The sequence below is a fragment of the Chlorocebus sabaeus genome, chromosome 18, assembly GCF_047675955.1.
Source record: "Chlorocebus sabaeus isolate Y175 chromosome 18, mChlSab1.0.hap1, whole genome shotgun sequence".
In the NCBI taxonomy this organism is placed as follows: Eukaryota; Metazoa; Chordata; class Mammalia; order Primates; family Cercopithecidae; genus Chlorocebus; species Chlorocebus sabaeus.
Window position 1 is genome coordinate 59,453,610 of NC_132921.1, and position 13,141 is coordinate 59,466,750.

Consider the following 13,141-nt stretch of genomic DNA (forward strand, 5'->3'; position numbering starts at 1 on the left):
GCTGCTGCTGTTGCTGTTGCTGCTGCGGGGGTCGGGCGGCGGCCAGGGGGTTTGGGTAGGCACAGCTGGACCCCGGGAAGGGGACGAGTCGACAGATGTGCGTGAGGAGGTCCCTGGTCGGCCTCACCTTTTGTACCTGCTACCTGGCTTCTTACCTTACGAACAAGGTGAGGGGGCGGGCGCGGGAGGCAGAGTTTGCAAGTGGGAGGTTTGAGTCGGATAATCTTCCCGTGACAAACGGAGCCGCCTCCTGCTTTTTACCTCATTCTTCCTAGTGGCGATGGAGAGCGAACCTCCTCCGCGTGTGGGATGCTCTTTTCGAAATAGGATTTGTCAGTTTGTACTGTCTCTGTTTCCTGCACTGTAAAGCATGGCACATCTCCAGGGAAACAGGATTTTTGGGCTAGCCACTTCCCGGGAACTTGGTGTGGGGCTGTGTGGACTAATTTTAAGAGCAAGCAAGCAATTGGCTCCTGCTCCCCCGGGGAGGAAGAGTCAGAAGAAATCTGACACATCCTGCCTTTTTTCTAAACACGCCCCTGTCCTAGAGCCCCGTGAGGTTCCAGAAGCCTTTAAATAGAAGAGATTAAGCCGTCTCCCCCTCGCACTGCTGATTCTCGAATCAATTTTTGGTACGTCTTCACTGTAAACACTTCAGGAGATTTTCATGGAATTATTTTTAAAAATAAAACGTACATTTAGTTTTAGGTTTAAACTGATGTCATGAAATCATGAAAACCTTTTGGCGAGGAGGCAGAGAAGCAGTGGTGCCAGGCTTGGGGTTTTGTTTTGCAAGGACAGGGAAGCTGGCTTTAGGTTTGGTACCACGCTGGGAAGGGTTGGACCCAGTAGAACCGAGTGAGCATGGCTGGTGCATTACCTGTTGGCCTGGGCTCTGGGCTGGCCCCAGCCAAAGTGGGAATACAGGGTGCAGGACCACCTGGCCCCACTGCGGGGTCTTACCGCGGGCTCCCCACCAGCTCCGCTCTTCCTCTCCCCTCTCTTCCTCTCTGGAAAAGAACCATCAACAAACAGCATTTCCTTCTACCTCCTATCCTAGGGTGAATGGCTGTCTTTATATATTAAGAGGATGCTCCCCAACCCCCTTTCCTTCTCCAGTTTATTTTTATTTTTATTTTTATTTCATTTTTTGGAGATAGAGTCTCGCTCTGTCGCCCAGACTGGAGTGCAGCAATGCGATCTCGGCTCACTGCAACCTCCGCTTCCCGGGTTCAAGCGATTCTCCTGCCTCAGCCTCCCGAGTAGCTGGGGCTACAAGTGTGCGCCACCACGCAGGGCTAATTTTTGTACTTTTAGTAGAGACGAGGTTTCACCTTGTTGTCCAGGCTGGTCTCGAACTCCTGACCTCAGGTGATCTGCCTGCCTCAGCCTTCCAAAATGCTGAGATTACAGGTGTGAGCCACTGCGCCCGGCCTCCAGTTGATTTTTAGTTATGGCGATATGCCTTTGAAGGTCCATAAATGCAGCCTTCCTGGGAGGCAGTTATGGGTTTTACTTCCTGGCTCCACTTACTTGGCGTTTGGAACCTTACTCTTTCTAAACCTAAGTTTCTTAACTTTAAGATGGGACAAAGCGTGCTCTTGAAAGTGGTGTGGCTGGGCGCGGTGGCTCACGCCTGCAATCCCAGGACTTTGGGAGGCTGAGGCGGGTGGATTGTTTGAGGTCAGGAGTTCGAAACCAGCCTGGCCAACATGGCGAAACCCCGTCTCTACTAAAAATACAAAAATTAGCTGGGCGTGGTGGCAGACGCCTGTAATTCCAGCTACCCAGGTGGCTGAGGCAGGAGAATCATTTGCACCTGGGAGGCGGAGGTTGTAGTGAGCCGATTTTGGACTCCAACCTGGGCAACAGAGCGAAACTCCATCTCAAAAAAAAAAAAAAGAAAAAAGAAAGAAAATGTTGTTGTGAGAGTTAATGGAAATGATGTTGGCCAGGCACAGTGGCTCAGGCCTATAATCCGAGCACTTTGGGAGGCTGAAGTGGGCGGATCACCTGAGATCGGGAGTTTGAGGCCAGCCTGGTAAATATGGTGAAACCCCATTTTGACTAAAAACACAAAAATTAGCTGGGCGTGGTGGCGGGAGCCTGTACTCTCAGCTACTCGGGAGACTGAGGCTTGAGAATCAGTTGAGCCAGGGAGGCGGAGGTTGCAGTGAGCAGAGATCAGGCCACTGCACTGCAGCGTGGGCAACAGAGTGAGACTTCATCTCAGCAAAAGAAATGATGTTTGTAAGGTAGGTGGCCTAGTGCTTGCCATTGTAGCAAACTATAAGGTAAGTGGTCCTCACTCTGGAAGAAAAGAAAGAACAGTCTTTTGTTTATACTGTGACAGTAATTAATAACTTTTAACAGATTTGTTTTCTTCTCATGGGACAAGTAGCTAAACTAAAGGAAGATTTTTTTTTTTTTTTTTTTTTTTTTTTTTGTAGCACCTACTCAGGAATTTGGGAATTTGTGAAATTTCTGGATTTTTCAATTTAACTATTCTAATTTGTCTAGTGAACCTGATGGATATGATGATAAAATTTTACTTTAAAACAAAATAACCTTTCTTGTATTTCCATATAATCATTAGAAGGGGTAGATTAACACATCTGTCATGAAAGCCCATGAGCCATGGCATTGGTTAGATAAAAAACATTTTATCTAAGCAAAAAAAAGCAGACAAATAGCATTTAATTCATAGAAATTTATGCCCCTCTCTGGATGTACATTTTCTTTCTTTCTTCCTTTCTTTCCTTTCTTTCTTTCCTTTCTCTCTCTTTCCTTTTCTTTTCTTTCGACACAAGCTCACTCTGTCACCCAGGCTGCAGTGCAGTGGTGCAATCTCAGCTCACCACAACCTCCACCTACCGGGTTCAAGTGATTCTAGTGCCTTAGCCTCCCGAGCAGCTGGGACTACAGGCGTGCACCACCATGCTGGGCTAATTTTTATATTTTTAGTAGAGATGGGGTTTCGTCATGTTGGCCAGACTGGTCTCGAACTCCTGACCTCAGATGATCCGCCAACTTCAGCCTCCCAAAGTGCTGGGATTACAGGCATGAGCCACCACGCCTGGCCTGGATGTACATATTCATTTGTGGTACTTTTACAAAATTTTTCGGAGCCCCATGGCATTTTATTAATTTGTGTCTGTTTTTTGAGACAGGGTCTTCTTCTGTCACCCAGGATGGAGTGCAGTGGTGCAATCATGGCTCTCTATAACCTCTGCCTCCCGGGCTCAAGCGATCCACACACCTCAGCCTCCTCAGTAGCTGGGACTATAGGCATGCGCCACCATGCCTGGCTAATTTTTTTTTTTTTTTTTTTTAATAGAGACGAAGTTTTTCCATGTTGCTCAGGCTAGTTTTTAACTCCTGGGCTCAAGCAATCTGCCCACTTTGCCTTTGCCTCCCTAATGTTGGGTTTACAGGTATGAGCCACCGTGCCCAGCCAACAAATTTAATAAAAAAGACAAAATACCTTCCATGTGCATAATGCATCTAGGTGTTAGATTAAATTAAACCAAATTGTTTGGTTCGAAGAATATATAGTCTCAATAATCAAAATCATAGCTGACCACGGGCCCTGAGAATGTAAATACGATGGTTTGGAATGCTTTGGCTTGGGGATGTTGGGAAGTGTCAGAACTAGTGGAAAGAGTAGGTCAAGAACAGCTTTTGTTTATACTGTGACAGTAATTTATAACTTTTAATAGATTTGTTTTCTTCTCATGGGACAAGTAGCTAAAGGAAGATTTTTTTTTTTTTTTTGGTAGCACCTACTCAGGAATTTGTGAATTTGTGAAATCTCTGGCTTTTTCAATTTAACTAGTCTAATTTGTCTAGTGACAAATTAGTGGCAGGAAAGAAGGGGAGACAAAGGAGATTGTCCACAGAGGGAGGAGGAGGTGAGCTCAAGAGTGGAGGAGAGGAGATGGGAGAGCCAGGGAGGTTGTACATTATGGGACCCTGGTGAGGAACTTTATATCTCTTAGAAGCTTGAGCCTTTTATGGCCATTGTTTTATCTTCTCAACCAGGACGGTGATGTTCCCTTCTGGCAACCAAGGCTCGGGGGGGTCGGCTTGGACCAAGTAGAGGCCAACTGGGAAGAAATCTGCAGTGGACACCCCATGAGCGTATTCATTCTACTATAAGCATATTCTACCATGAGTATATTCTACCATGAGCATATTCTATTATAAGCATATTCTACTCTAATGTGGCAGACAGCATGTAATTTCCCTGCCACATTAATTTTCTTTTGAATTAGTGAAGATTTTTTTTTTTTGTCTAAAGTAGAGGATGCTCTCTTCTAGTTTTTTGAAGCTTCCATTTCAGTTTATTTCCATATTTCTTAGTGTAATTTTCTCCTTCAGCCGTTCCTCTATTTATTTGTAGAAAGAAAATTCTTTTGAAAAAATCTTATATAGCTCATTCTGACCCCTTCTATTGTTTGAAAGAATGGTCGATATTTGTTAGAAATTTGAAGCAGCAAGTGTGCTGTCAAAGGAAGCTGCCCTAGGTAGGGAGGGAGGAGAAAGCACCACATCGTTGAGCTCTGGCTTGGTGTCCTGGGCTGGCCCAGGCTGATGACATGTTCCTCCGTCCTTGGGAGGTTCCCAGCTGTAATCAGGCCCTAGGCAGCCGGCTGTCCTTCTTCCCTTCATAGCAATTGAGCCTTCAGCTCAGAGGCAAAGTTCATTTCTGATCTGGACAAGTGGTTGGCATCTGTAAAATACAAAGAATGTATTAAATTAATAAATAGTAAAACCTCAGTGAAAATAAATGGGTAAATGGCAGAAGTAGACAATTCACTGAAAAAAGAGATACAAGACCGGGCACGGTGGCTCATGCCTGTAATCCCAGCACTTTGAGAGGCCAAGACAGGTGGATCATCTGAGGTCAGGAGTTCAAGAGTAGCCAAAAATTAGCCAGACGTGGTGGTGCGCACCTGTAGTCATGGCTACTTGGGAGGCTGAGGCAAGAACACCGCTTGAACCGGGAGGCAAAGGTTGCAGTGAGCCAAGATTGCATCATTACATTCCAGCCTGGGTGACGGTGAGACTCCATCTCAAAAAAAAAGAGTTACAAGTGGATAATAAGCATAAGAAATTTACTTACATACCTTTCAATGGCTCCAATTTTTTTTTTTTTTTGAGACAGAGTCTTGCTCTGTTGCCGAGGCTGGAGTGCGGTGGTATGATCTTCGCCCACTGCAACCTCTGCCTCCCAGGCTCAAGCGATCCTCTCACCTCAGCCTCCCAAGTAGCTGAGACTACAGGCTTGCACAACCATGTCCGGCTAATTTTTGTATTTTTTGTCAAGATGGGGTCTCACCCTGTTGCCCAGGCTGGTCTTCAACTCCTGGGCTCAAGTGATCCTTCCACCTTGGCCTCCCAAAATGCTGGGATTATAGGTGTGAATGGCTCCCAAATTGCTCCTTCTCTTTCCTCAAGAACCTCATTGCTAGGGCTTTGCTATTCAATCGATAGCATTTTGTCTGAGTAACACTTCTCAGTGACGCGAGGAATTGCCAGAAGGGGACAGCAATTAGGACCTTGATTCCATTTGTCATAGATTTCTTTTTTCTCTGTTCTTTAGCAAGGTGAGGCAAGAGTTTCAGGATCTTTGATTTCGCCCAGTATGTAGGCCAAAGCTAAGCACACAATAAACGAAACATTTATTGTCGTAATGAAGTTTGTTAAGGGTATTTCAGGCCATGACTCAGATGCTCACTTAATCCTTTCTTTTTCTCCATATGAGAATAAAAATATCAGAAAAGTAGGGAGGAACATATTGAATTATGTAGTAAATAGATTTCAAGGAAGAAGAGGAAGTGTAGAACAACGCATAGGCAGTTAGCCGTAATTGTGGCATTTAGGAGCTCAAACAAGGGGAATTCTGTGTGGACTAATTCCTGGGAAAAAAAAAGATATATAAACTTGCCCAACACCAGTACACTCTATTTTTTTAGAGCATGTGAAGGATCAGTAGAGTCCTTGCTTAAAGCCATTTGAAGGTTTTAGACTAAAAAAATTAATTCTTGGTGGTCAATATTAGGAAAAAAATGGAAAAGATACCCAGAAGGATGAAACACAATTCCTTCACTCATAAAGTGCTATAAATTCAATTATTATACATAAATATACATAAGAGAAATAGAAATTGACCTTGAGTTGGTTTAAAAAAAGTCCGTAACATCCTAAAACACAGCAAAAACTGTGACTCCTATGCAGAATTAGTTTGAAAAAATCATTTAATGCAAACAACATACAAAATCCTAAGATGCAGAATTAGTTTGAAAAAAAAATCATTTAATACAAAAGACATACAAAACTCCAAAAATTGAAGGACAACAAAGGAAAGAAAGACTAGGATGTGGTTTTGCTTGAAGAGAAACAAAGAAAGGATTGGATTTTTAGGTAAACTGGACCTTAGATAAAGTGGATACCCTGAAAAAACAGACTGTGTCCGGGGACTTGTGTGAATTACTCTGGGGCTGCTACAGTTACAATGTGACATTTCTGGCATCTGGGAAGGTGCTGAGTGTTCCAACATCTGTAACATCAGACCCAGCTGCTGTGCTTCCTTGTTTGCTCATGATGCCAGCTCCATTTCACCAATTAAAAGACAGCCAGGCTTCTGGCAGCGCTGGGAAAAAGCGGCTCTATCTCTTTTTTTCTTTTCTTTTTTTTTTTTTTTTGAGATAGACTCTCACTTTGTTGCCCAGGCTGGAGTGCAGTGGCACAATTTCTGCTCACTGCAACCTCTGCCTCCTAGGTTCAAGTGATTGTTCTGCCTCAGCCTCCTGAGTACCTGGGACTACATGTGTGCATCACCACGCCTGGCTAATTTTTGTGTTTTTAATAGAGACGGGGTTTCACCATATTGGCCAGGCTGGTCTCGAACTCCTCACCTTGTGATCCGCCTGCCTCGGCCTCCCAAAGTGCTGGGATTACAGGCGTGAGCCACCGTGCCCGGCTGGCTCAATTTCTTTAGTATTACTTAGGAGGTCATTTGTTTGCCCAGTTTGTGATTTTGATGAGAATAATGGCCTTTTTAAAACTTGAATGTACCTAGGTTATGTGGTTATGCGGTTATGTTTCTTTAATAGAAATGTCTTTGATTATATGGTTTGTCTATTTTCTATCATTTGAAATGTCCAATAATTTGGTGTTTGTTTTTCAGTATGTGCTGTCTGTCTTGAAATTTACCTACCCTACATTATTCCAAGGGTGAGTATCTTCTTTGCTCTTTATATACATTTTTAGGAAATGTCCAACCAACATCATTCTTTGAAATAGTTTTAATAACTGCATAGATTTTTTTTTTTTTTTGGCAAATAGACATATTGTAAGATATTTAGCCACTTTATTAACAGACATTTATGTTCCATTTTGGGGGTATGAAAACAATGTTACTAGATATTTTTGTGTTCAAGTCTGCCAAATTTCCAACTATTTCTTTGGGATTGATTCCTACATAAGAAATTTGGGTTAGGCTAGGCATGGTGTCTCATTACTAGAATCCTAGCACTTTGGGAGGCTGGGGCAAGAGGATTGTATGAGGCTGGGAGTTCAAGACCAGTCTGGGCAACATAGCAAGATGCTGTCTACAAAAAAGAAAAAGAAAAAGAAAACTGGCTAACCATATGCAGAAAAATGAAACTGGACCCCTATGTCTCACCATATACAAAAATTAACTCAGGATGGATTAAAGACTTAAATGTAAGATCTCAAACTCTAAAAATCCTAGAAGAAAACCTAGAATACTTTTCTGGACATTGTCTTAGACAAATAATTTATGGTAAGTCCTCAAAAGCAAATGCAACAAATGCAAAAATTCACAATTGGTACCTTATTAAACTAAAGACTTTCTGAGCAGCAAAAGAAACTATTAACAGAGTAAAGAGATAGCCTACAGAATGGGAGAAAATATTTGCAAACTATGTATCCAACAGAGGACTAATATCCACAATCTATAAGGAACGTAAATAAATCAACAAGAAAAAAACTAAATAATTCCTTTAAAAGTAGGCAAGGTCCACGAATAGACACTTCTCAAAACAAGATGTGCAAGTGGCCAACATATGAAAAAATGCTTAACATCACAAATCATCAGAGAAATGCAGTTCAAAACCACAATGAGATACCACCTCATACCAGTCAGAATGGCTGTTATTAAAAAGTCAAAAAATGGCCGGTGTGGTGGCTCACGCCTGTAATCCCAGTACTTTGGGAGGCCAAGGTGGATGGATTACCTGAGGTCAGAAATTCAAGACCAGCCTGACCAGCATGGTGAAACCCCATCTCTACTAAAAATACAAAAAAATTAGCCAAGCGGCCGGGCGCGGTGGCTCACGCCTGTAATCCCAGCACTTTGGGAGGCCGAGGCGGGCGGATCACAAGGTCAGGAGATCAAGACCACGGTGAAACCCCGTCTCTACTAAAAATACAAAAAATGAGCCGGGCGCGGTGGCGGGCGCCTGTAGTCTCAGCTACTCGGGAGGCTGAGGCAGGAGAATGGCGTGAACCCAGGAGGCGGAGCTTTCAGTGAGCCAGGATCGCGCCACTGCACTCCAGCTTGGGCGACAGAGTGAGACTCCCGTCTCAAAAAAAAAAAAAAAAAAAAATTAGTCAAGCATAATGGCACATGCCTGTAATCCCAGCTATTTGGGAGGCTGAGGCGGGAGAATGGCTTGAACCTGGGAGGCGGAGGTTGGAATAAGCGGGAGGTTGGAGTGAGCCAAGATCGCACCATTGTACTCCAGCCTGGGCAACAAGAGAGAAAATCTGTCTTTAAAAAAAAAAAAAAAAAAAAGGCAAAAAATAACATGTTGGCAAAGTTTTGGAGAAAAGGAAATGTTTATACACTGTTGGTAGGATTGTGAATTAGCTTAACCCCTATGGAAAGCAGTTTGGAGACTTCTAAAAGAATGAAAAATAGAATTACAATTTGACTCAGCAATCCCATTACTGGGTATATACTCAAGGAAAATAAATTCTTCTACCAAAAATATACCTACACTCACATGTATTTTATCATAGCACTATTCATAATAGCAAAGACAAGGAATCAACTTAGGTGCCCATCAACAGTGGATTGGATAAAGAAAATTTGGTATATATGTATATATGTGTGTGTGTGTATATATATATATATAAAATGTGGAATACTACACAGCTGTAAAAAGGATCACAATTACTTCCTTAGCAGCAATGTGGATGCAGCTGAAGGTCATTATCCTAAGTGAATTAACATAGAAAGAGAAAACCAAATACTGCAAGTTTTTACTTGTAAATGGTGGCTGAACATTGGGTACACATGGACATAAAGATGGAATAGTAGACACTGGGGATTCCCCAAGGGGAGAGTTAGGGAGAAACGTAAGTAAGGATTGAAAAACTACCTATTAGGTACTACTGTGTTCACTGGGTGACAGGATCAACAGAGGCCCAAACCAGCATCACACAATGTACCCGTGTAGCAAATCTGCACATGCACCCCTTGAATCTTAAAAAAAAAAAAGAAAGAAAATTAGCTGGGCATGGTGACATGAACCCATAGTCTCAGCTACTCAGGAGGTTGAGACAGGAGGATTGTTGGACGCCAAGAGTTAGAGGCTGCGGTGGGCTGTGATCTTGCTGCTGTACTCCAGTTTGGGTGACAAAGTGAGATCCTGTCTCTAAAAAAAAAAAATTAATTAATTTGGATTAAAGTGCATGAACTTCTTTAGTATTCTCCTTGAGTAGTAACATATTCTTTTCCAAAAATGTTTGACCAATTGACATTGCCACCCAGCCTCTATATGAACGTTTCGATAATATTGTGCTCAAACTGTGATTCTCTTTGCTGATTTCATGAGCAAAAGGTGTATTGTTTTGTCATATAATTTTTTAGGTTATTCATCAAGTTGGACAATTTTCTTATGCATATTATCCACTTGTATCTCTTTTCCGGTGAATTGTCTTGTTGTGCCTTTTATCCATTTATTTTCATTGAGGTTTTAGTGTTTTTCTTATTAATTTAACAAATTCTTTATGTTTTAACGAGCTCAATCTGTTGTCCATTATGTTTTTGGAAATAATTTTCGCAATTTGTTCTTTGCCTTTCAATTTGTTTATAATTATTTCGATTATTTAAATATTTTTTATGTGGTCAAATATATTGACTGTTTCTTTCATGATTGCTTCCATTGCTTTTGTTCTTTTCTTCTCCATCATAAAACCATTTAGATATTCAACTATATTTCATTAAAACTTTATTCATCATTGTCAGTTTAATTTAGTGTACGGTACAATGTGAAGAAATTGTCCCTTCCCCAGTAGTTAACTAATTTATACTGGCCTCATTTATTCTATAGTCCTTCCTTTTGCCTTATTCCCAAAGGCATAATCATCATTTAGATATTCACCTATATTTCCTTAAAGCTTTATTCAAGCTTTAATTGTTGTCAGTTTAATTTAGCATATGGTGCAATGTAAGGAAATTGTCCCTTCCCCAGTAGTTAACTAATTTATGCTAGCCTCATTTATTGTGTAATCCTTCCTTTGGCCTTATGTCCAAAGGCATAATAATCTGTATATGTTTGTTAATATCATATACAGACTGTCCCAACTTAACGACGGTTGGACTTACAATTGTTTGACTGTACGATGGTGTGAAAGCAATATGCTTTCAGTAGAAACCATACTTAAGCTTTTGAGTTTTGCTGTTTCCCAGGCTAGCGATATGCCATACAATACTCTCCCCTGGTACTGGGCAGTAGTAGCAAGTGGTGAGCTGCAGCTCTCAGCCAGCCACGCTAATATAAATGTTCTGAACATGTTTATGGTAGGCGAGGCCAAGCTCTGGTGTTTGGTAGGTTATGTGTATTCAATGCTCTTTTAGTTATGACATTTTTAACGTATGATCAGTTTGTTGGGATATAACCCCATTGTAAGTTGAAGAGCATCTGTATAAAGTCATTTTTTGTCTGGGCACAGTGGCTCACACCTGTAACCTCAGCACTTTGAGAGGCCAAGTGGGAGGATCTCTTGAGGCTAGGAGTTTGAGACCAGCTTGGCCAACATGACGAAACCCTGCCTCTACTAAAAATACAAAAATTAGCCAGGTGTGATGGTGAGCATCTGTAGTCCCTGCTACTTGGGAGGCGGAGGCACGCAAATTGCTTGAACCCAGGAAGCGGAGGTTGCAATGAGCTGAGATCATGCCACTGCACTCCAATCTGGGCAACTTTCCCAAAAATAAAAGAATAAAAGATTCTTTTTATTTATTTTGTGAGACTGTCCCAAAAATAAAAGATTTTTTTAAAAAAGTCATTTTTCTTTTTCTTTCTTTTTTTTTTTTTTTGAGAGGGAGTCTCGCTCTGTTGCCCAGGCTAAGGTGCAGTGGCCGGATCTCAGCTCACTGCAAGCTCCGCCTTCCTGGGTTCATGCCATTGTCCTGCCTCAGCCTCCCAAGTAGCTGGGACTACAGGCGCCCGCCACCACGCCCGGCTAGTTTTTTGTGTTTTTTAGTAGAGACGGGGTTTCACCGGGTTAGCCAGGATGGTCTCAATCTCCTGACCTTGTGATCCGCCCGTCTCGGCCTCCCAAAGTGCTAGGATTACAGGCTTGAGCCACCGCGCCCGGCCAAAAAGTCATTTTTCTAAGGTCTCTTTTTGGGTATGTATTCGTCAATTTTGATGTTAAGGGACTAGTGCTGAATTGTTTTCATTGTTAAACCATTTAAATATGTAGTAGAGCGAGCCGTCCCTCACTCTTCTTCTTTTAAAAAAATGTTCGTTATATTATCACCACTATGTTATTTCAGGTGAACTTTAAACTACTTTATCAAGCTCCTCCCTAATATTTCATAGCAAACACGTTTGTTTGTTTTTCTAGAGGCAGGCTCCCTCTCTGTCACGCAGGCTGGAGTACGGTGGCATGATCATAGCTCTCTGCAGCTTTGAACTCCTGGCCTCAAGCGATCCTCCCGGGATTACAGGCTTGAGCCACTGTTCCCGGCCTCATAGCAAAAGTTTTAAAGTATCTTCTGTGATTATGGGTATTTTAGTCAATAAAGCTGGGATACCGGTTTCTTTCTTACAGAGAAGCAAGCATGTTTTGGTTCTGATTGTCTTTCCACATCTGTAAAGGTAGAGGGACTGAGGGAAGGTGCGTAGGAAAGGGTGATCTCTATGCTTGGATTGCCATTCTCCTCCTTGTCCTTGGATGAGACAGACTGAATGCACCTTCCCCAGAGAATGTAAGATCTACAAAGGCAGGAATTTTGATTTATCCATTTTGTCACTGGCGTATTCCCAGTGCCTAGAACAATGCCTGGTGTCTAGTAGGGCAGAGCAACGTATTCTGCAGATGCCTGGGGTACATCAGTGAAGAAAACAGATCCCTGCCCTCATGGAGCTTGCTTTTTAAATTCCATCTGTTCCTTAAATTCACCTGCAGTGAATGGTTACCCTCCATTTAACTACACAATTCAGAACCTGGGAGTGATTCTTGTTTCCTTTGTCTCCTTCATCCTCAACATCCGGTTAACCACCAGGGCCTCCTAGACATCTTCAGAATCTGTCCACTTTCTTCATCCATCTTGCCCCTTTCCAAGCCACTGTCTTCTCTTCAATTACTATAAAAACTCCTAACTTACTTCTTTGCCCCTAGTCTTGCTTCTCAGAAACATTCCCTCCCTTGTAAAGAGAGGGAGCTTCCCCAAATGTAAATGGGACAGGGTCACTCCCATGCCTGGAAGCCTTCAGTGAGTCCCCGGTTTGAAGTCCCAGCTCCTTATGATTGACGTGGTCCTTTAGGATCAGCCCCTTCTCTCCAGGGTCAGCTCTTGCTGCCCTCTCTCCAATGCTCCAGTGCTGGGGTCCAGACTAATTGAACTTCTCCAAGAAGCTTTGAATGAAGCTATTGTCTCTCTCACTTCTGAGCCTTTGTCCCTTCTGGATCTTCTGCTTTGAATGTGCTTCGGGTTTTTGCACAAAGTTATTCTCTCTTGGAAGTCTTACCCACTCAGTAGACTAGGTTAGCTTCCCTCAACAGAGTGGCTTATAGTACCTGGTACACTTCCTTTTAGGGCTTCACGCACTTTGTTGTAATTATTGATTAATTACCTTACTTTCACTAGATTGGA

At 42.5% G+C, this 13,141-nt stretch overlaps 1 protein-coding gene across 3 annotated transcripts in view; it reads left to right on the forward strand.

The window, feature by feature from the left end:
* The window catches only part of TMEM241 (transmembrane protein 241), a 144,540-nt gene continuing 131,399 nt past the window's right edge, over positions 1–13,141 (forward strand). For all 3 annotated transcript variants that reach the window (XM_073006424.1, XM_007974461.3, XM_037982443.2), the window contains exons 1-2: positions 1–167; positions 7,193–7,239. In XM_073006424.1, coding sequence (XP_072862525.1) covers positions 96–167; positions 7,193–7,239 — 119 coding nt within the window. In that variant the 5' untranslated portion in view covers positions 1–95. The remainder of the gene's footprint in view (positions 168–7,192; positions 7,240–13,141) is intronic.